The 20,971-nt window shown below is 47.5% G+C and overlaps 3 protein-coding genes across 9 annotated transcripts; 2 read left to right on the top strand and 1 right to left on the bottom strand.

The window, feature by feature from the left end:
• Positions 1-89: 89 nt before the first annotated feature.
• LOC110538823 (NADH-ubiquinone oxidoreductase 75 kDa subunit, mitochondrial) lies at positions 90-11,980 on the bottom strand. Of its 3 annotated transcripts, none has more exons than XM_036951870.1 (17): positions 11,686-11,980; positions 11,071-11,147; positions 10,856-10,947; positions 10,465-10,731; positions 10,253-10,383; positions 8,660-8,845; positions 8,409-8,543; positions 8,187-8,301; positions 6,356-6,501; positions 5,543-5,671; positions 5,089-5,218; positions 4,625-4,785; positions 4,228-4,382; positions 3,823-3,998; positions 876-1,010; positions 481-553; positions 90-348 (listed from the first exon to the last, which is right to left on the bottom strand). In XM_036951870.1, the coding sequence occupies exons 2-17, from the start codon at positions 11,141-11,143 to the stop codon at positions 257-259; spliced, it is 2,196 nt and encodes a 731-aa protein (XP_036807765.1). In that variant the 5' UTR covers positions 11,144-11,147; positions 11,686-11,980; the 3' UTR covers positions 90-256. The 3 variants fall into 3 exon arrangements, with proteins under 3 accessions (XP_036807765.1, XP_036807767.1, XP_036807766.1); XM_036951872.1 differs by having other exon boundaries at positions 10,856-10,935; positions 11,686-11,979; XM_036951871.1 differs by lacking the exon at positions 11,686-11,980 and adding an exon at positions 11,439-11,457.
• Positions 11,981-12,301: 321 nt separating this feature from the next.
• Positions 12,302-15,030, top strand: LOC110538825 (elongation factor 1-beta). Its single transcript, XM_021625804.2, has 6 exons — positions 12,302-12,469; positions 13,072-13,194; positions 13,494-13,611; positions 13,882-13,948; positions 14,233-14,358; positions 14,727-15,030. The coding sequence occupies exons 1-6, from the start codon at positions 12,390-12,392 to the stop codon at positions 14,879-14,881; spliced, it is 669 nt and encodes a 222-aa protein (XP_021481479.1). The 5' UTR covers positions 12,302-12,389; the 3' UTR covers positions 14,882-15,030.
• Positions 15,031-15,391: 361 nt separating this feature from the next.
• LOC110518257 lies at positions 15,392-20,757 on the top strand. Of its 5 annotated transcripts, none has more exons than XM_036951867.1 (7): positions 15,392-16,026; positions 16,664-16,763; positions 16,871-16,921; positions 17,257-17,308; positions 17,406-17,633; positions 17,747-18,979; positions 19,095-20,757. In XM_036951867.1, exons 3-7 carry the CDS (start codon positions 16,885-16,887, stop codon positions 20,443-20,445), a joined length of 2,901 nt encoding a protein of 966 aa, XP_036807762.1. In that variant the 5' UTR covers positions 15,392-16,026; positions 16,664-16,763; positions 16,871-16,884; the 3' UTR covers positions 20,446-20,757. The 5 variants fall into 5 exon arrangements, with proteins under 5 accessions (XP_036807762.1, XP_036807760.1, XP_036807761.1 ...); XM_036951865.1 differs by having other exon boundaries at positions 16,661-16,763; XM_036951866.1 differs by having other exon boundaries at positions 15,392-16,529; positions 16,661-16,763.
• Positions 20,758-20,971: the final 214 nt, after the last annotated feature.

Raw genomic sequence — 20,971 nt, 5'->3', positions numbered from 1 at the left:
CAGAAAACTGTTATAATGTGTGTGGAACAAAGGACAAACAGTGGTGTTGGAGATGACCTCATGAGGGCAATAACACAAGGACAGAGTGCTACAGGATAGGATTTTATTCATAATCAGAGTACAGTTTCATTTTCAGCTTTCTTTAACAAAGCCTCTTCCCTCGAACATCTTTACAGCAATCAGCAAAAAACAACTTAAATAAAGGAGAGCAACATCACTGTGTGTGTGTGTTTTGGCTGTCTGAGTGTGTATGAGTTCAGCAGATGGATGGTTCATCGACGGCGTCAGCTCCCTCTGTGACGGCCTTCACACACTTGGCCATGGTCTGAGACGCTCTGCTAATGGGATCTATGGGAGAGATAGAGAATGTTACACACGCACACACGTGACGAGAGGATCCCACCAGTTATCCATGTGCATTCCACCCTCTCATCAGTCTGACAACACATTCACAGCTGTGCTATGATACATTATACATACCTGTCATATAGAAGTCTTTAGCGGTCAGCTGAGGAGAGACCAGAGGATCTGCTAGAAGAGTCTGATTCACAGCCTGAGAGAGACAGACAGACAGACAGACAGACAGACAGACAGACGAGACAGACGAGACAGACAGACAGACGAGACAGACAGAGAGACAGAGAGACAGACAGAGAGACAGACAGACAGACAGACAGACAGACAGACAGACAGACAGAGACAGAGAAATAAAGGACAGTTGAGGTTGCTCTCAATTTCAGTGTCAAAGACCACAGTCTCCATTTCTGATTTCATAACAGCTGATCGTAAAGAAAAGTCAGTTAAGGGGTAGAATGTTCAAGGTTATGTTCTGACCTGTGAGAGTTTGAGGTTAGGGGTAAAAGGTTAAGGGTTACCTGTGAGAGTTGGTTGGCCTGTTTAAAGTAGTTGGCTTCCTCAACGTCGTCGTAGCGGACCAGGTTAGGAGAAACCTCGGCCAGCCGACCCCTCACCTCATCCACAGAGTCATAGGGCAGAGTCAGCCCCGCCAGCTGCAACACACACAGTTACATATACACCCACACAGTTACATATACACCCACACACAGTTACATATACACCCACCCACACAGTTACATATACACCCACCCACACTTACATATACACCCACCCATAGTTACATATACACCCACCCACAGTTACATATACACCCACCCACAGTTACATATACACCCACCCACACAGTTACATACAGTGCCTTGCGAAAGTATTCGGCCCCCTTGAACTTTGCGACCTTTTGCCACATTTCAGGCTTCAAACATAAAGATATAAAACTGTATTTTTTTTGTGAAGAATCAACAACAAGTGGGACACAATCATGAAGTGGAACGACATTTATTGGATATTTCAAACTTTTTTAACAAATCAAAAACTGAAAGATTGGGCGTGCAAAATTATTCAGCCCCTTTACTTTCAGTGCAGCAAACTCTCTCCAGAAGTTCAGTGAGGATCTCTGAATGATCCAATGTTGACCTAAATAACTAATGATGATAAATACAATCCACCTGTGTGTAATCAAGTCTCCGTATAAATGCACCTGCACTGTGATAGTCTCAGAGGTCCATTAAAAGCGCAGAGAGCATCATGAAGAACAAGGAACACACCAGGCAGGTCCAAGATACTGTTGTGAAGAAGTTTAAAGCCGGATTTGGATACAAAAATATTTCCCAAGCTTTAAACATCCCAAGAAGCACTGTGCAAGCGATAATATTGAAATGGAAGGAGAATCAGACCACTGCAAATCTACCAAGACCTGGCCGTCCCTCTAAACTTTCAGCTCATACAAGGAGAAGACTGATCAGAGATGCAGCCAAGAGGCCCATGATCACTCTGGATAAACTGCAGAGATCTACAGCTGAGGTGGGAGACTCTGTCCATAGGACAACAATCAGTCGTATATTGCACAAATCTGGCCTTTATGGAAGAGTGGCAAGAAGAAAGCCATTTCTTAAAGATATCCATAAAAAGTGTTGTTTAAAGTTTGCCACAAGCCACCTGGGAGACACACCAAACAAGTTTGGTCAGATGAAACCAAAATTGAACTTTTTGGCAACAATGCAAAACGTTATGTTTGGCGTAAAAGCAACACAGCTGAACACACCATCCCCACTGTCAAACATGGTGGTGGCAGCATCATGGTTTGGGCCTGCTTTTCTTCAGCAGGGACAGGGAAGATGGTTAAAATTGATGGGAAGATGGATGGAGCCAAATACAGGACCATTCTGGAAGAAAACCTGATGGAGTCTGCAAAAGACCTGAGACTGGGACGGAGATTTGTCTTCCAACAAGACAATGATCCAAAACATAAAGCAAAATCTACAATGGAATGGTTCAAAAATAAACATATCCAGGTGTTAGAATGGCCAAGTCAAAGTCCAGACCTGAATCCAATCGAGAATCTGTGGAAAGAACTGAAAACTGCTGTTCACAAATGCTCTCCATCCAACCTCACTGAGCTCGAGCTGTTTTGCAAGGAGGAATGGGAAAAAATGTCAGTCTCTCGATGTGCAAAACTGATAGAGACATACCCCAAGCGACTTATAGCTGTAATCGCAGCAAAAGGTGGCGCTACAAAGTATTAACTTAAGGGGGCTGAATAATTTTGCACACCCAATTTTTCAGTTTCTGATTTGTTAAAAAAGTTTGAAATATCCAATAAATGTCGTTCCACTTCACAATTGTGTCCCACTTGTTGTTGATTCTTCACAAAAAAATACAGTTTTATATCTTTATGTTTGAAGCCTGAAATGTGGCAAAAGGTCGCAAAGTTCAAGGGGGCCGAATACTTTCGCAAGGCACTGTATACACCCACCCACAGTTACAATTACACCCACCCACAGTTACATATACACCCACCCACAGTTACATATTACACCCACAGTTACATATTACACCCACCCACCGACCGTTACATATTACACCCACCCACCGACCGTTACATATTACACCCACCCACCCACCGACCCACCGTTACATATTACACCCACCCACCCACCCACCGACAGTTACATATTACACCCACCCACCCACCGACAGTTACATATTACACCCACCCACCGTTACATATTACACCCACCCACCCACAGTTACATATTACACCCACCCACCCACCCACCCACCGACAGTTACATATTACACCCACCCACCGACCGTTACATATTACACCCACCCACCCACCGTTACATATTACACCCACCCACCCACCCACCGTTACATATTACACCCACCCACCCACAGTTACATATTACACCCACCCACCCACAGTTACATATACCACCCACCCACAGTTACATATACACCCACAGTTACATATACACCCACCCACACAGTTACATATACACCCACCCACACAGTTACATATACACCCACCCACACAGTTACATATACACCCACACACACCCACACCCACATATACACCCACACACACAGTTACATATACACCCACCCACACAGTTACATATACACCCACACACACCCACACCCACATATACACCCACCCACACAGTTACATATACACCCACCCACACAGTTACATATACACCCACCCACACAGTTACATATACACCCACCCACACAGTTACATATACACCCACCCACACAGTTACATATACACCCACCCACACAGTTACATATACACCCACACACACCCACACAGTTACATATACACCCACAGTTACATATACACCCACACACACCCACACACACAGCGTCTTCAAGAAATGTATACGATATGTGTGTGTGTGTGTGTGTGTGTGTGTGTGTGTGTGTGTGTGTGTGTGTGTGTGTGTGTGTGTGTGTGTGTACCTCGGAGATGGCTCTGATGATCTTCCAGTCCTCCCTGGCCATGCCGGGCGCAGTGACGGCCACGCGTGTCTGTTGACTCCTCCCCTCTGTGTTGACATATGTTCCATTCTTCTCAGTGTACGCCGCGCCGGGCAGGATGACATCAGCCATGGTGGCACCCACATCTCCATGGTGACCTGGCAACGATACACACATGTACCATACATTTGCTGTATATAGCATGACAATTGTGTGTGTCATGGGAAGTGCACTGGGTGTTCTACCCTGATAAATGAACATGCTGTCCTGTCTGTGTGTGTGTGTGTGTGTGTGTGTGTGTGTGTGTGTGTGTGTGTGTGTGTGTGTGTGTGTGTGTGTGTGTGTGTGTGTGTGTGTGTGTGTGTGTACAGATAGATAGGTGTGTACCCTGGTAAATGATCATGCAGTCTTTAGGCAGGTCCTGTCTGGTGATGCATTCTCTGTCAGCTCCTAGCAGGAACAGAACCTTGGGCGGGGCTTTACGGATAGACTCCACCCCCGCCTTGTAGCCCAGATCCAGGGCTGCCACCTGACTGGCTACCCTGCAGATAGACAAAAATATGACTGGACGCTAGTACACACAGATTTTTTTTTTCTTTCCCACCTTTATTTGATTGGATGATGATTGGATGCTAGTAGGGATAGACTAAGTTGTTAGCTGTATGCTAAATGCTAGTAAAAGCTAGATGCTAAATGCTAATATTAGCTATATACTAAATGCTAATAATAGCTGGATGCTAAATGCGATTAGAAGTTAGCCCAGTGATAGCTTTAGCATGCTAACCTGTGCAGCACGTTGAGGACCTTCCAGCCCTCCTCCACTCCGCTGCTGGCCCGGGCATTCTGGGCGATGGTTTGCACAGAGCTCAAGATGGCTCCTCCATCATCCCTCTGAAGAGAGGCACTGCCCACCACCACTACCGGCTGCTTGGCCTGCGCGAGCACCTGGCGGGGAGAGAGAGAGAGGGACAGGGGAAAGGTTAGGGCAGTGCATAACCACAAACAGAGCTGGATCACGTCCAGTAGTACACACCATTATGGAAGGCAGGTGGAAATACATTGACTAGATTCTAGAACAGACGTGCTTCTCTGTCATGCAGAATGACCAATCATGTCAGGTTTATTCAAGTCATTCCTATCTGTAACAATGTTTGTTACAACATTTCTATCAACAACAATACAACCCCCGCTCCCGCCGACTGCCCCCCCCCCACCAATCCCTTCCCGGTCTGTGGTGGCCGTGGTTACCTGGCAGAAGGGGTGTGTTCCGTTAGCGATGTCCTGCAGCACCTGAGTGGACTCTCCCAGGTGGTCGTAAGTGTAACTCAGATCCACACTGCTCCCCACCACAGACACCTTCAACTCATTATGCAACCAGCTGAGAGGGGAGGGGGAGATGATGAGGGAGGCTTCCTACTGCAAGTTGGTGTGTGTGTGTGTGTGTGAGCTGCAGACATCAATTAATGTGTGTGTGTGTTTGTGCAGGTAGCCGTTTGGATACATCTGTTGAAGAAAGCGGGACCTCACAGCAAGGATTGGTGTGTGTGTGAGTGAGTTTAGATGTGTGTGAGTGAGTTTAGATGTGTGTGAGTGAGTTTAGATGTGTGTGTGTGTGTGTGTGTGTGTGTGTTTAGGTGCGTGTGTGCATGTGTGTGTGAGTGAGTTTAGGTGTGTGTGTGTGTGAGTTTAGGTGTGTGTGTACCTCTTGCGGACGCGTGCATTGAAGAGTGGGGCCTCGTAACGAGGGTTGGTTCCTATAAGTAACAGCAGGTCAGCTTCCTCAATGCCACTGATCCCAGAGTTCAGCAGGTAGTTGGAACGCAGGTCAGAGCTACACAAACCACAATACAACCTTTTACTAATCATGAGCCAACCTATTACTTACCATAATACAAACTATTATTAATATACCATAACCAACCATAATCTAACCATAACACAACTCACTCCCATTAACTCCTTCCCCACTACTCACCCCTTACTCCCACACCCTTTCTTCCCCTCCCTCCCACTGACTCAGCACGCTCCCCCACCCTGATTTAACCAGCCCCAGTGGCAGGGAAGACTCCCACCCTGACTTAACCAGCCCCAGTGGCAGGGAAGACTCCCACCCTGACTCACCCAGTCCCAGCATCAGGGAAGACTCCCACCCTGACTCACCCAGTCCCAGCATCAGGGAAGACCTCCACCCTGACTCACCCAGTCCCAGCATCAGGGAAGACCTCCACCCTGACTCACCCATCGCCAGCATCAGGGAAGACCTCCAACGCTGACTCACCCAGCATCAGGGAAGACCCCACCCTGACTCACCCAGCCCCAGCATCAGGGAAGACCTCCACCCTGACTCACCCAGCATCAGGGAAGTCCCCCACCCTGACTCACCCAGCATCAAGGAAGACCTCCAATCCTGACTCACCCAGCATCAGGGAAGACCCCCACCCTGACTCACCCAGCATCAGGGAAGACCCCCACCCTGACTCACCCAGCATCAGGGAAGACCCTCACCCTGACTCACCCAGCCCCAGCATCAGGGAAGACCTCCTCGGTACAGAGGTTGTCACTGTTCAGTCTGTTGAGCAGGTCCTTCAGAGACACCAGAGCCTCTGCATCCACCATGCCTCCAGCTATGGCTGCTACGTCACTGCCCTGGGCTCCCTGCAACTATACACACACATGATACCTAAACATACATACAGTGCATTCAGGAAAGTATTCAGACCCCTTCATTTTGTTACGTTACAGACTCATTTTAAAATGTATTAAATTAATGTATTTCCTCAAGCTACACACAATGCCCATTTTGACATCACAATACCCCACAATGACATCACAATACCCCACAATGACAAAGCGAAAACAGGTTTATAGAAATGTTATCAAATGTATTTTCCAAAACAGAAATACAATATTTACATGAGTATTCAGACCCTTTGCTATGAGACTCAACATTGAGCTCAGGTGCATCCTGTTTCCATTGATCATCCTTAAGATGTTTGTACAACTTGGAGTCCACCTGTGGTCAATTCAAAATGATTGGACATGATTTGGAAAGGCACACACACCTGTCTATATAAGGTCCCACTGTTGACAGTGCATGTCAGAGCAAAAATCAAGCCATGTGGTTGAAGGAATTGTCCAAAGAGCTCTGAGACAGGATTGTGTCAAGGCACAGATCTGGGGAAGGGTACCAAAAATGTCTGCAGCATTGAAGTTCCCCAAGAACACAGTGGCCTTCGTCATTATTAAATGGAGGAAGTTTAGAACCACTAAGACTCCTCCTAGATCTGGCCGCCCGGCCAAACTGAGCAATCGGGGTAGAAGGGCCTTAGTCAGGGAGGTGGCAAAGAACCCGATGGTCACTCTGACAGAGCTCCAGAGTTCCTCTGTGGAGATGGGAGAAACATCCAGAAGTACAACCATCTCTGCAGCACTCCGCCAATCAGGCATTTATGGTAGAGTGGCCAGACGGAAGCCACTCCTCAGTAAATGGCACATGACAGCCTGCTTGGAGTTTGTCAAAAGGCACCTAAATGACTCTCAGACCATGAGAAAAGATGGTTCAGGTCTGATGAAACCACGATTGAACGCTTTGGCCTGGATGGAGATGAACGGAGCAAAGTACTGAGAGATCTTTGATGAAGTCCTGAGCACTCTGGAGCAGGTTCTCAGACTGGGGCGAAGGTTCACCTCCCAACAGGACAACAACCCTAAGCACACAGCCAAGACAATGCAGGAGTGGCTTCGGGACAAGTCTTAATGTCATTGAGTGGCACAGCCAGAGCCTGGACTTGAACCAGATCAAACATCTCTGAAGAGACCTGAAAATAGCTGTGCAGTGACGCTCCCCTTCCAACCTGACAGAGCCTGAGAGGATCTGCAGAGAAGGGGGAAAACTCCCCAAATACAGGTGTGCCAAGCTTGTAGCGTCATACCCAAGAAGACTCAAGGCTGTAATCGCTTCCAAAGGTGTTTCAACTATGTACTGAGTAAAGGGTCTGACTACCTATGTAAATGTAATATGTTAATTTTTAATACATTTGCAAACCTTTCTAAAAAACGGTTTTTGCTTTGTCATTATGGGGTATTGTGTGTAAATTGAGGGGGAAAAAAATATTTAATCACCTTTAGAATAAGGCTGTAACGCAACAAAATGTGGGAAAAGTCAAGGGGTCTGAATACTTTTGAAATGTACTGTATATACTAACTTTTTATACAGACATAAAGATTAGACACCACTTCAGATCTTCAGACAGACAGAAAACAATGTCATTGCCTACAGTGTCCAACATGTCTGTTGAGTGACATCAGTGACAGACACATCAGTGACGGACACTACACAGACTTACTGCTCCAGCCACGCGTGTGAGTACGTCTTCCCAGGATGTGGGGACCAGTTGTCCTGACGCGTCCTTCACCATAGGCTGGGTCAGCCTCTGGCGCTTCAGACCGTCATACGCAAACCTACACGCACACATTATATATACTTATTGAAGTCCCAGCTGTTTGCAGGGTGATAGACAGGTAAGGGGCGTGGTTAGGGCCAGGTGTGGGCAGGTTCTATGTCTCACCTGGTCTTGTCTGAGATCCACTCCTCGTTGATGTCTTCGTTCAGGCGGGGCAGAACCCTCATCACCTCTCCACCACGTGTACTCACAATGATGTTACTGCCTACTGCATCCAACACATCTATAGACTCTGTCTTCCTGCAAACACACAGCAAGGTTACACACTCAACAATGGTACTGCCTACACCTCTATCATGTCTATATACTAGATCTAGAGTGTAGTTCCATCGTCCTTTTTACAAACACACACTTACCTGGTCTCCCAGGGTCGTGAGGTGAAGGCGTATGGTTTGGAAGTGAGGGCTCCTACGGGACAGATGTCGATGACGTTTCCTGACATCTCGGACATGAACATCTTCTCCACGTACGTTCCCACCTGCATGTTGTTCCCTCTGCCTGTGGTACCCAGGTCCTCTACACCTGCAATCTCACTGGCAAAACTGGCATAGGGAGAAAAAAAACTATAAAATCAACTGGTCAATACCACCCCATGGCCTGCAATCTCACAGGCAAAACTGGCATTTGGGCACAAAGGCCTAGCATTAGAATGTATACAGAGTGGAGATAGGAGTACGGTGGCTGAGAAGGACACTCCGAGCAGAGAGAGAGAGGAATACAGTGGATGACAAGGACATACTGGGGCTCCCGAGTGGCACAGCGGTCTAAGACACTGCATCTCAGTGCAAGAGGCGTCACTACAGTCCCTGGTTCAAATCCAGGCTGTATCACACCCGGCTGTGATTGGGAGTCCCATAGGGCGGCGCACAATTGGCCCAGCGTCATCCAGCTGGTTTGGCCGGGATAGGCCGTCATTGTAAATAAGATGTTTTTCTTAATGGACTTCCCTAGTTAAATAAAAGTTAAATATACACTACCGTTCTAAAGTTTGGGGTCACTTAGAAATGTCCTTGTTTTGGAAAAATAAAAATGGTCCATTAAAATAACATCAAATTGATCAGACGTTGTTAATGCTGTAAATTACTGTTGTAGCTGGAAACGGCAGATTTTTTTAAATGGAATATCTACATAGATGCCCATTATCAGCAACCATGTGTTCCAATGGCACATTGTGTTAGCTAATCCAAGTTTATCATTTTAAAAAGGCTAATTGATCATTAGAAAACGCTTTTGCAATTATGTTAGCACAGCTGAAAACTTGTTCTGATTAAAGAAGCAATAAAACTGGCCATCTTTAGACTAGTTGAGTATCTGGAGCATCAGCATTTGTGGGTTCGATTACAGGCTCAAAATGGCCAGAAACAAGGAACTTCTGAAACTTGGCAGTCTATTCTTGTTCTGAGAAATTAAGGCTATTCCATGCTAGAAATTGGCCTGTAATCGAACCCACAAATGCTGATGCTCCAAATACTCAACTAGTCTAAAGAAGGCCAGTTGTAATTGCTTCCTTAATCAGCACAACAGTTTTCAGCTGTGCTAACATAATTGCAAAAGGGTTTTCTAATGATCAATTAGCCTTTAAAATTCTAAAAATTGATTAGTTAACACAACGTGCCATTGGAACACAGGAGTGATGGTTGCTGATAATGGGCCTCTGTACGCCTATGTAGATATTCCATTTGTTTAAAAATCAGCCGTTTCCAGCTACAACAGTCATTTACAACATTAACAATGTCTACACTATCAATATTATGTTATTTTAATGGACAAAAACAAAGACCCCTAAGTGACCCCAAACTTTTGAATGGTAGTATATATATATATATATTTTTTTTTTAAACCAAGCGAAGGGAGAGAGAGAGTGAGGAGTACGGTGGCTGAGAAGGACAAACAAAGAGGAGAAAGACTAGTACAGTGGCTGAGAGGGACATACTGAGCATAGTACTCACCGGATGCAGCGTGTGCACTGGATGCAGCGGGTCATGATTGTTTTGATGAGTGGTCCAATGTTCTTATCCTCCACAGCCCGCTTGTCCTCAGAGAAACGACTGCGGTCTGAACCAAACTGCATGGACTGGTCCTGAGACACAAACCAAACCCAAAAACACAACAGTCAGTCAGTGTGTGTGTGTCCATTTACACATCCAGAGTGTGTTTTTACCTGAAGGTCACACTCTCCTCCCTGGTCACAGATGGGGCAGTCCAGAGGGTGGTTAGCCAGCAGGAACTCCATCACTCCCTCTCTGGCCTTGCGGGTCTTCTCTGAGTTGGTCAGGATGTTCCAGCCTTTCATCACTGGCATGGCGCACGCGGCCGCCAGCTTTGGGGCTTTCTCAATCTCCACCAGACACATTCTGCAGTTCCCAGCCACGGACAGGCGCTCGTGGTAGCAGAACCGAGGAATCTGCACCCCCATCTTCTCACAGGCCTAAACACACACAGATACAATGAGTCAGTCACGATAAAACGCACAACCCCAATTAGTCACCAGGCCTAGAATTTAACCCTACAGGGTGATTGGGGTCAGGGTGAGGTCAAAGTTCAAAGGTTACCTGCAGCACAGTGGTTCCAGGCAGCACCTCCACTGGTTTCCCATCAACAAACACCTCTACCATGTTACTGGCAGCTCTCGCTGAGGTACGCACTGCAAACACAGATAAAGATTACACTTCAAAGCAACCAGAAACCCTAGAGAGAAATTGTGAGTGTTCTCTTCAAAACACATGAATGTATCCAAGTAGCTTGAGGGTGCACACACGATCTTTACCATTGTTGGAGGGGGCCAGGCTGCCCTTGGCTGCCCCTGCTAGCGCGCGGCTAACGGATGGCAAACGCAACATGACGCTAGAAAGAGAGAGCGCAGAAGTCAAACATCTCTAACTGGCTACTGTGGCTATAGCTAATACTTCTAGCTATCTTATCTAGGAGTAATTCACTGTATGGGTTACATATGTCATAACAAATTACATTAGTTGGATTAATTATGATCATATATGTGCACCACTACCGGTGATCTATGGCAAATTGGTAACGAGCTGTAAACTCAAGATGTTACAAAATCGGACACCCTTGCTAGAAGTTGTCACACACACAGTCAAAATAAGAGTGAATCCATGTCCACGTCAGTTAAGTTACATCTAACGGTCTCCCCTATCTCTGATGTTAGCCCTGGTACAGCTGTTGACGTTTTCTCCCCACTCGAGTTGGTGTTGAATGCTTTCTAGGTTAGCAAGTTAAAGCGTTCAATGTTAGCTAACTACAAGTCAAGGACACCGGACATCGCACTGATTTTTCAGCGGCTGGCTGTTACTAAATCCAAAGATTGTAAACTATACAATCGGCATGGTCACATAGTAATGAAGTATTGGTATTTTATTCTCACCTTGTCGCTATTTGGCCTTCTTGACCAGAACAGCGATTTATGTATGTACTAGCTAGCAATCCTACTGCGAATCTCGGTCACAACAACGAAAATGAACGATTCACCACGACATATTAAAGGAAGAAATAGCTAATTTTGCCCATACTTCTTAATTTAAAATTAAGTTACATGTATTTACATAATAATAAAACATATGCATATGTTCAAAACTATTATAACCATAAAGATATTTAACGTTGTCGAGTTATAATATGCCCTTTCACCCCGTAAAACGTTAGTACATCCGGTTGAAATGCTTTCCTACATGTTCGTGATTTGTGTGCTTTTACTGTTTAAATAACCATTTTGATGTTTAATAGATATATATATTGAAATACATTAGCAAGACAGATTTTTTATTTGCATCGTATTATAACAGTATTGTTACGAGAGTGATGAATGCTGATTATATGCTGCATTTTGTGAGACTTTTGTATAAACGTGAAACGATCAAAATAATAATAGAATCTCAAATTGTATAGCTGCAGTTTGGTGAAAGTAACATTATTTTTAGAATGGAAGAAAATAACATTCAAAGGAGAGAACAAGGAGGTGGAGTCGCACGGGTCGCCGTCACTGGTATAAAATCCTCCTCGTGTTCCTTCCTCGTTCTTTCGCTCTTCCTGCACTGCACGTTTTGTCTCGTCTCAGAAGCATCTTGAACAATGGGCTTTGGCGACCTGAAAACCCCTGGCGGCCTCAAGGTCCTCAACGACTTTTTAGCCGACAAGAGCTACATCGAGGGGTTGGTAGGCATTTGTAGCCATTTTTGTTGTATGTATCGACCAAGTTAGCCAGCCAACCGACAATGGCGTCGCATAAGGCAAGTTCGCTATGTTAGCGACCTTCTCGCTAACCTTAGCGATCTGAACTTCGTGCAAATTATTTTACGGATATGATTTTGAATTCAGTTATGATACTCGTGTCGTCCTAAAGTAGACGCCAAACCAAAGGCTAGCTTTTGTGGACACCTATAGTAGGTAATGGTGTTACATGCTCTTCGGTGAGGTTAACTGCTAACTTAGTTTAAAGGACGTGGACGGCTGCACATGAAGGTGCTAGATTGGAGGGGAAGTCGAATATTTAACTAAAATGGCTAGGTAACTCCACTACACGTTGAGTGAAATTTAGTGAGGCTCGGGTACTGAACCGGGGGGGGCGTATTTGGTTTAATTGGAAGGTCCAGAATGCTCAGGTAGTATTCTGCGACTTGCGTGATGGTTATCAAGTATGAAATCACGGGAATCTGCGCTACATTACTTTTATATCTGCAATGTGCTGTAGGCACAGATCTAGGATCCAATTGTCCTCATTCTATGCTGACTTCTAACTTTCCTCCCTGTGCAGGTGGGTGCCCTCCCAGGCCGACGTGGCTGTGTTCGATGCAATCCCCTCAGCCCCCTCAACAGTCCAGTGCCATGCTCTTCGCTGGTACAACCACATCAAGTCATTCCAGAACCAGAAGGGCAGGTGAGTTGTGCACTATAATTGCCAGTTAATTACTAGTTACCCTTTGCTACTGATCTAGGATTTGTATGATGATTTCACACCATCTTTCGCCTGATTGCCTGATGCACAAACTTTTAGTACTGATGAGTCTGGATCATAGATGAAAATAAGATTGGTGTATACACGGATTGGGACATCTGTTTAACTTGCCCTTTCTGACCGCGCGCCCTCTCTTTACCCCTTCTCTACTCACTGTTCTTCCCTGCCCTTTCTGATCTCTACCTCTGTCTTCCCCTTCTCTCGTCTCCCCCTCACTGCAGTTTGCCAGGAGTTAAGAAGCCCCTGGGCCAGTATGGTCCTTCCGGTGTGGAGGACAACACAGCTGCAGACTCAAAGGATGACGACGATGACATGGACCTGTTTGGCTCTGATGACGAGGTGACAGCTTCCTGTCTTGAATTCAATTCAACTTTATTAATCCTCAGCGGGTGAGCTGTTTCAAATGATCTGAGATGTCAGACGCAGAGCTATCCACGTTGGCCCCAAATGTTCTACGACAATGACTATCTTGTATGTCAGCTCGCTGAAGACTCCATATATTGCGCCCCCCTCATTTTTTTGTATTTGTGGAATTTAACATGGTTGGCTGTTGGAAATCCATCTCAAGCATAGCTGATCCCTCTAACCTTTGCTCTCTCACCCCTGCAGGAGGATGCAGAGGCAGAAAGGCTGAAGGAGGAGAGAATCGCAGCCTATGCCGCCAAGAAGTCAAAGAGTACGTCATGCACAGCTAACATTGCATGCCTTGTGACTTTTCTAGTCTACATTACACAACGTGCATGTCCTGCGATGCTGTAAAGGATGGAACATTGCCCACATGCACAAAGCTGGCTAATCTATGATGATTCTAACACCATCTTTCGGCTGATTCGTGATGGACACCTTTTTATAATCTGAGTACTGCCAGACAATATAAGGTCATTGTTTGCTTGGTTGTTTTGAGGGGTTGACACTCACGGTCGGTATGTCTGTTTCTGTGTGCACATCTCACCACCACAGAGCCCACACTCATCGCCAAGTCATCGATCCTGCTTGATGTGAAACCGTGGGATGATGAGACGGACATGGCCAAGCTGGAGGAGTGTGTTCGCAGCATCTCAATGGACGGCCTGCTTTGGGGACAGTGTAAGTGCATGCAGAGTGCACTACAGTGGTGGCTGGTGAAAGGATGACAGCGCATGGTAAAGGCTGGAATGGACCTGCTATGGTTTCATTCCAGCCATTCACTGGGAACAACCTGAGGACAGTGCAACAGTTACCAGTGCTACTATTGACTGCTGCAGATTAAGTTACAATGCAGCTGGTTCAGTGCTGCCCCTAAACACAGAAATGTGTTTCCTACTGTCCCGGTCTGTCTGCACTCCACGGAAGGCAGGGATGCTTGGTCTCAAACACTTTTCTGTAGATCTTGCTCAATCTGTCATGGGCTCTGCTCTTGTTTGAATGTCTCCACCAAAACTCGTGTTGACATCTGTTCCCTTCTCCCCCTTCAGCCAAGCTGGTACCAGTGGGCTATGGCATCAAGAAGCTGCAGATCGGGTGTGTGGTAGAGGACGACAAGGTGGGAACAGACCAGCTGGAGGAACAGATTACAGCCTTTGAGGACTATGTCCAGTCTATGGATGTGGCTGCCTTCAACAAGATCTAAAACTCAAAACACTTACCAACAAAGACACTGAGCACTTTGGAGTTGTAATAAAAAGCACTTCAGATGGAAAATGTTTGTTACATATTCTGACAAGTGGTTCTGCCTGGTTTATGTAGCTTTTGAGTAAAGACTTGGGTGTTTGGGTTAAACTCGGCTGGTGAATTGCATTCTGAGGGTCCTAAATGTGCTGAAATCACTGCCATTTCCTGGTTGCTAAAATGGGTTGTGTAGAGATTCATTGTACATTCTAAACTGCTGAAATGTAGTAAAACACACTATTTTCAGCTGTTTATGGTAATGTAACAACTTGGACGCATAAATGGTTGGAAATCTTCTATTGAGCAGAGTATTTTCAGTTTTGGGGTGAAACACCCAAGTAAACACAGGCTTAGGTCTTGTGTTCTAGGTATCATCAGTAAACATTATGTAATGAGCAGTCTTCATAGAGGTCAACTGACTGCCATCTGACAAAAGTATAAAATCTGAGACTTGCCTCAGACCTTATCTTCGGCTATTCAAACACGTTTGTCATTTCTTCCCATAGCGATGCCTGGACGACCCCGAGTTCAACTCGTTTTGGGCGAGCAGCCAAGTGACAGATTTACAAAAAGTCTGCATTTGGTTGGATCCCCCAAAAAGTTACATGAAATCTTTAAGGCTGTCATTCTGAAATGTTTGAACATAGCGATGCAGGGCATAGCTCATTTCAAAAATAGGATTTACCCTTAAATTCAGTTGACCCTTGGGAGACGGTTGTCGTTTCACACAAAGGTAACCTGGGGACCCGAGGTAGGCGAGACTCAGCAGTGTAACTTCCCTTTGATGTTGCCACATCTTAGTTCAATGGCTGAATAAAGATCTCTAGCTCAAGACGTTTACATTGAAGAAAAATGGCCGCAATTCCGGGGTGTTGCAAAATACTTTGCAACTTAGGGGGTGCCTCCTATGGAGAAATGCGACATCTGTCTGGTCGGCTTAGTTCATTGACTAACATATGAACCAACAAATATTTGCGAGATGGATGTCTTGCTTCCTCTTCCGTAATCTCTGGTACCGGTAGGAGTTCGTGTCCGCCAAGCCGGGTAACGTCACTTCTCCGGGAAGAGAAGAGCAAAATACGGATGCCGAATGGAATAACAAAACAGGTGAAAAGGCGGGAAGGAATGTTTGTGTGGATATGGAAACTAAACTCGTTAAAATGTACAACGGGTCTCTGCTGTATTATATTTCTCTAGCGTGTTTTTAGTCCCGGAATCTCACCGTGCAAGCATGGCTAGCTAACGTCAGTGAGGCTGCTACTACTAGCTAGCATAAAGAAATCAGCTATTTCCCAACTGTTTTAAAACTTCGTTACTTGCTAGATACCTAAAGCTATGTTGTGTTCATTAATTATGCATATCAGCAGTGCTGCATATTGCAGTCATCCAGCTAGCTCCTTGCTGTAGAAGCGAAATTGTGATTTCTTTTGAGAAAGCTAATCGAGGACAGAGCAGAAGGCCAAGTTGGCTTCCTGTGCCCAGCGTGTCCTCGTCCCAACCAATCACGGCGGAGCTTGCTGTCTTGCCGATTCACTCGCGCGATCTGCAGATTTCCAATGGAACCCCGCGCGCCGTGGAATAAGTAGCATACATGCAAGATACAGATCTCAGTAGGCCTAAGCAATAACATTGGAATTGTAAACTAGCCAGATAACTTTTGTTGTATCCTTATGACAATGCTGGAAAATGAAATAACCTCTGAAATGCCGCATCTTTTAATTGTCATGTGTCACTACTTCAGTAGTTGGTCCAGAATCAGGTTGCCCTTGGAGATGGGAGACTGATCTGACATAATGTGATTGGCCAGCCTGAGACTGAAGCTTCCCTGACTCTTCCCCCAGCGAGTGAGTTGGTTTCTGGTGTTTTGGATGTGATTTATTTCATAACAAGCCACACAACTTGTACAGGATACACTTTTATATTTTAGTATCCTCTTTGTGTGTCTTTTCAGATGTAGAACACCAAATGCCTGCTGACGAGCAGTCTGCCCAGTCTGCTCAAGGTAAGAGGACAGAAAGTACTACTAGCCAACTCAAATGACATTTTATTTGTAAAATATACGTGTTTAGCAGATGTTATTGTGGGTGTAGCGAAATGCTTGTGAGCGTGCATACAAGTTTGCATTGTCTGAGCGTAAACGGCGTCCGTGTGCTAGCGTAGCATATAGCGCTGCCTCTATGAACTTGCCTCTTGACTGGGTTTGAGCCAGGGTCCTCTAACTCACTAACACACGTGACCGCCCGCCTGCTTTACAACGTATAGAAAATGATCCAATTCAATAGCACCATTTGCGATATTTCAAGCTAGCTTTGGAGTGAACGTCCTTATCTCTGACAGATGCAGAGCAGGGTCAGACAGATCCACAGAAGGAGATGGACACTGTTAGCAGGTGAGTCAACAAACACCCACAGGGTTTATTTGTCGTGTTTTGGTTGTGTCCACATCAGTTGTGTTATGTTACATGTCGTGTTCTCCGTCTTCTCAAGGGGGGAGAGGGAGGAGGAGCAGCCCGGGCCGTCCAGAGTTCCTCCCCCCAGACAGGGCTACTGCAGCTGCTGCCAGATACTCTACAACAACGTGGAGCAGCACATCCTAAGCCCCAGACACAGGGAGGTGGTTCATAGCACTCGCACCTACGTCCCCTCTGGAAGCCTGATGGAGAGATTCTTATCTGACGTAATTCAGCATCACCCGAACCTCTACAACGACCCTCGGTAAACACACACACACAATCTGTTAACATCACCCTCAACTATCTATCCCTGTCAGTATTATTTCTGTCAGCCCTAGTCTCCTTTCCCTGATTTACCTTTCTGTGTGTCTTAAGCCCCACCCACGCTGACCTGCCATCTCTGAGCAGCCCGCTGGTTCCCAGGGAGGAGCTATTGGATCTCTGCGCCAGCAACGATGACGGGGCGTCATTCGGAACCCGAGAGCACATGCCCAGCTCTGACAACTCTTCCTGTCAGCTCCTTTACGTACAGGAAGCGGATGTTGCCTCGGAAACAAGGACCAGCCTACCAGAAGAAGGTAGAGGGGGAAATGTGGGGTCAGAGAGGTTAACCCCAACTGCTCCAGACCAGGATATAAGACCAAGTTCTGAGGAAGGGACTCACTCACGCACACCTTCCCTGGACCACTTACCAACACACCCCACGAGACCTTGTAGCCAGAAGCAAACCCCTCCTCCGCTCCACCGGAAAGCACACAGGAAGACCAACCGGCGGAGAGAGAGAGGGAGCAACTCCTCTTCCTCCATCCATCCTCCCTGCTCCCCCGCTTCTCCACAGTTGTGTGCTACCCCAACGGACCAGATAACCCAGGGAACACCAGAGAACCAGCCTCCCTACAGGCCGAGGGACCGGACCCCAGACCCCAAGCCCCGGACGGTAAACACTGGCTGGGCCGCGTGGGCGGGGGTGCCCCCATGGAGGCGGAGGGAGACCCAGAAGGAGCAGGCGTTCTCCAGTGACCACTCCGACCCTGAGGGGGACACGATAGAGGAGGTGATCCAGAGACACTGCTACGGCCGCAGTCCCACACAACACCACCAGAGGGACCACAACATATGGACAGGGGGGGAGAGAGGAGAGGCAAGGGGGGATACGGACAGCTTCCACCTTAGCCTCCCTGGCTCACTGGGAGTGGGTTCGGGATCGGATGCGGACTGGGATACCCCTGTGCAGGTGGCTATTGGGAGGGGGCAGGAGCGGAGGAAGGACATCCCTGTGGTCGTGGGCTTAAGGCAGGGTGGAGGGGAGCGGGAGGGCAGGGCCCTGGCCTGTCTCACGGAGGTACAGGTGAACATGGAGGACCAGATGTACACCAGCCAGCTGGATTCTGCCCTCAACCCTGAGACTAGGACAGCGGGGGAGGCAGAGGGAGAAATGGAACGAACAGTGGAGGAGATTCTCCCTGCACTCCCCCACATCCCTGTGTCCTTCCTGGGGAAGACGTGGACCCAGGTGCTGCTGGAGGACGAGCAGAAGGTGGAGAACATGGTTCGAGAGTTCCGACAAGGAAGGTTCATCTGCTACTTCAAAAGTGAATCCCTCGCCAGGTACGCACAGACCAAATTTTGACCTGCCTCATCACGAGTATTTCTACATCATTGAAATCCACCAAACGGCTACTATTCTCTCTCCTCATGTTCATATTTCTGATGTCATTCACAGGCATGGGAAGCGGATCAGCAGAGATATGGAGCGTGGCCAGAAGGAGGGGTTGGAAGACGGGGGGTGGGTTCCCCTTGGTGACCATGACAATGAAGATGACGACCCAGAATGCCACATGAGGGGGAGGGAGGTGTTTAGGCGGAGGAAAGTTAGTAGGAGTTATCGCCTGGCGTCCAGGTGTCAGGTGGTCAAAGTGAGTCACGGGACACAGACTACAGCAGCCATCATCCCCACCATCCGACAGAGAACACTGGACCAGACGGGCACATCCCCGGACATCCTAACGCTGCCGTGTCAGGACCCCGGCGTTGACCAGGAGAAGACCCCAGAGATGAAGACAAGGCTGTGCTCTCTCCGCCTGCCTGTCTCCTACTCCCGCATCATGACCCCCCTGCAGCCCAAAACCACCCTGATCTATGTCCTCTCCTCCCCCGAAACCCCTCCCTTTGACCCCAAGCCCCGCCTCAGACCTATCGCCAGGGGCAACCGCCGCAGGAAAAGGTCATGTGACGGGTGTGAAGGCGACGTGGGGGCCAAGGTCAAATACAAAAGGGTTCCTCTGAGGTACTATGACCCTGCCACACACCGCATTCTGAAGACCCCCCCCAAGGGCTTGAATCTCACCCCCTCCTCCTCTGGCCTCCCCAGACCCCCCCAGTCCCACGTGGTCAGACAACTGTTCAGGAGCCTGAGTCCAGACATCAATACAGAGAGACAGGGGGGAGAGGGAGGGAGAGATGGGTCGGGGGGTAGGAGGAGGGGTCGTAGCGGGGACAGTGTGGCGTCGGGGTCACTCTTAGAGGCAGTGGGGTCATTTGGAGCTGAAGGTCAGGGTTCATCGGAGGCAGGGTCATCTGTGACTACGCCCTTCAGCCGCTCCTCTCTGTCCAATAGCAGCCGATTTCTACTGAGCACGCTCTCTCCCGACACAAACTCTAACCCAGAAGTGACCCGGCAGCGGAGGCGGAGAGGAGGAGAACGGAAGTTAAAGACGGACCGACCTCTAACCCCTGAGAAAGACCACTCTCCTCCGTACAGGCCTTGGACAAGAGGGGGTAGGGGAGAACGGCAACCAGCAAGACGCAGCTCCAAAAGGGGGCGACCACCTCAAATCAGCCCTCCACCTAAACCCCCACCACCCCAGGACCTCTCTCCCACAGTCGGGTCCAGGAAAGGGTCCTCGAGACGGGTCGCAGAGAGTAAGAAACTCCCAAGGCCCAAAAGCCCAGCCAGGGGGGTCACTTCGACCCCTCTGAAACAGGCCATCAGAACACCAAGCCGCCGGTCGTCCCCCCGACAATCCCCTGCTCCACTGCCCACCCGAACACTGAGGAGGAGCGTGAGGAGATGACGGGATGCATCTCAACAGTCTACAGGGGCTTCCTTTCCTTGTCTCCTTTCCTCCAGATACACTGACATGAAATAAAATGGGCGTGTTTAGCAGGGTGAAGGTTCATAATGTAGCAGATACAAATGTTACTACTTCACATGATAAGAGCTTTGTCTGCTCCACTTCATTACAATTCTACCTGAAACGTTGACTGTTTCCACATGGCTTTCTCCTGTCCTGCTCTCGGTGCAGATGAAGGAGAGGAGACGAGGAGCATCTATTGAGATGTACCCTGGCTCTCTGAAGAGACGGGGTGAGAGAGAGAATGTGGAGGAGAGATTGCCTCTTCCTCTCTCCTCTGCTTCCCATCCTTCTCTCATACGGTCATGTTTTGCCCAGAAACCAGCAGTAGAATAGTTAGCAGGATGTTTGTCAAGCTGTCTGTTCTGACATGGTGGTTGTTGTGCTCTCAGTTTGATTTTTTACAATCAGGATATTTTTTTACGTTTATACGGTCTTTGTCAAAAAGCTTGTTTATTTAATAAAT

This window comes from Oncorhynchus mykiss, chromosome 18, assembly GCF_013265735.2.
Source record: "Oncorhynchus mykiss isolate Arlee chromosome 18, USDA_OmykA_1.1, whole genome shotgun sequence".
NCBI classification, from domain to species: Eukaryota; Metazoa; Chordata; class Actinopteri; order Salmoniformes; family Salmonidae; genus Oncorhynchus; species Oncorhynchus mykiss.
Note: the sequence above shows the minus strand (reverse complement) of the source record. Positions and strands in the feature narration are given on the sequence as shown.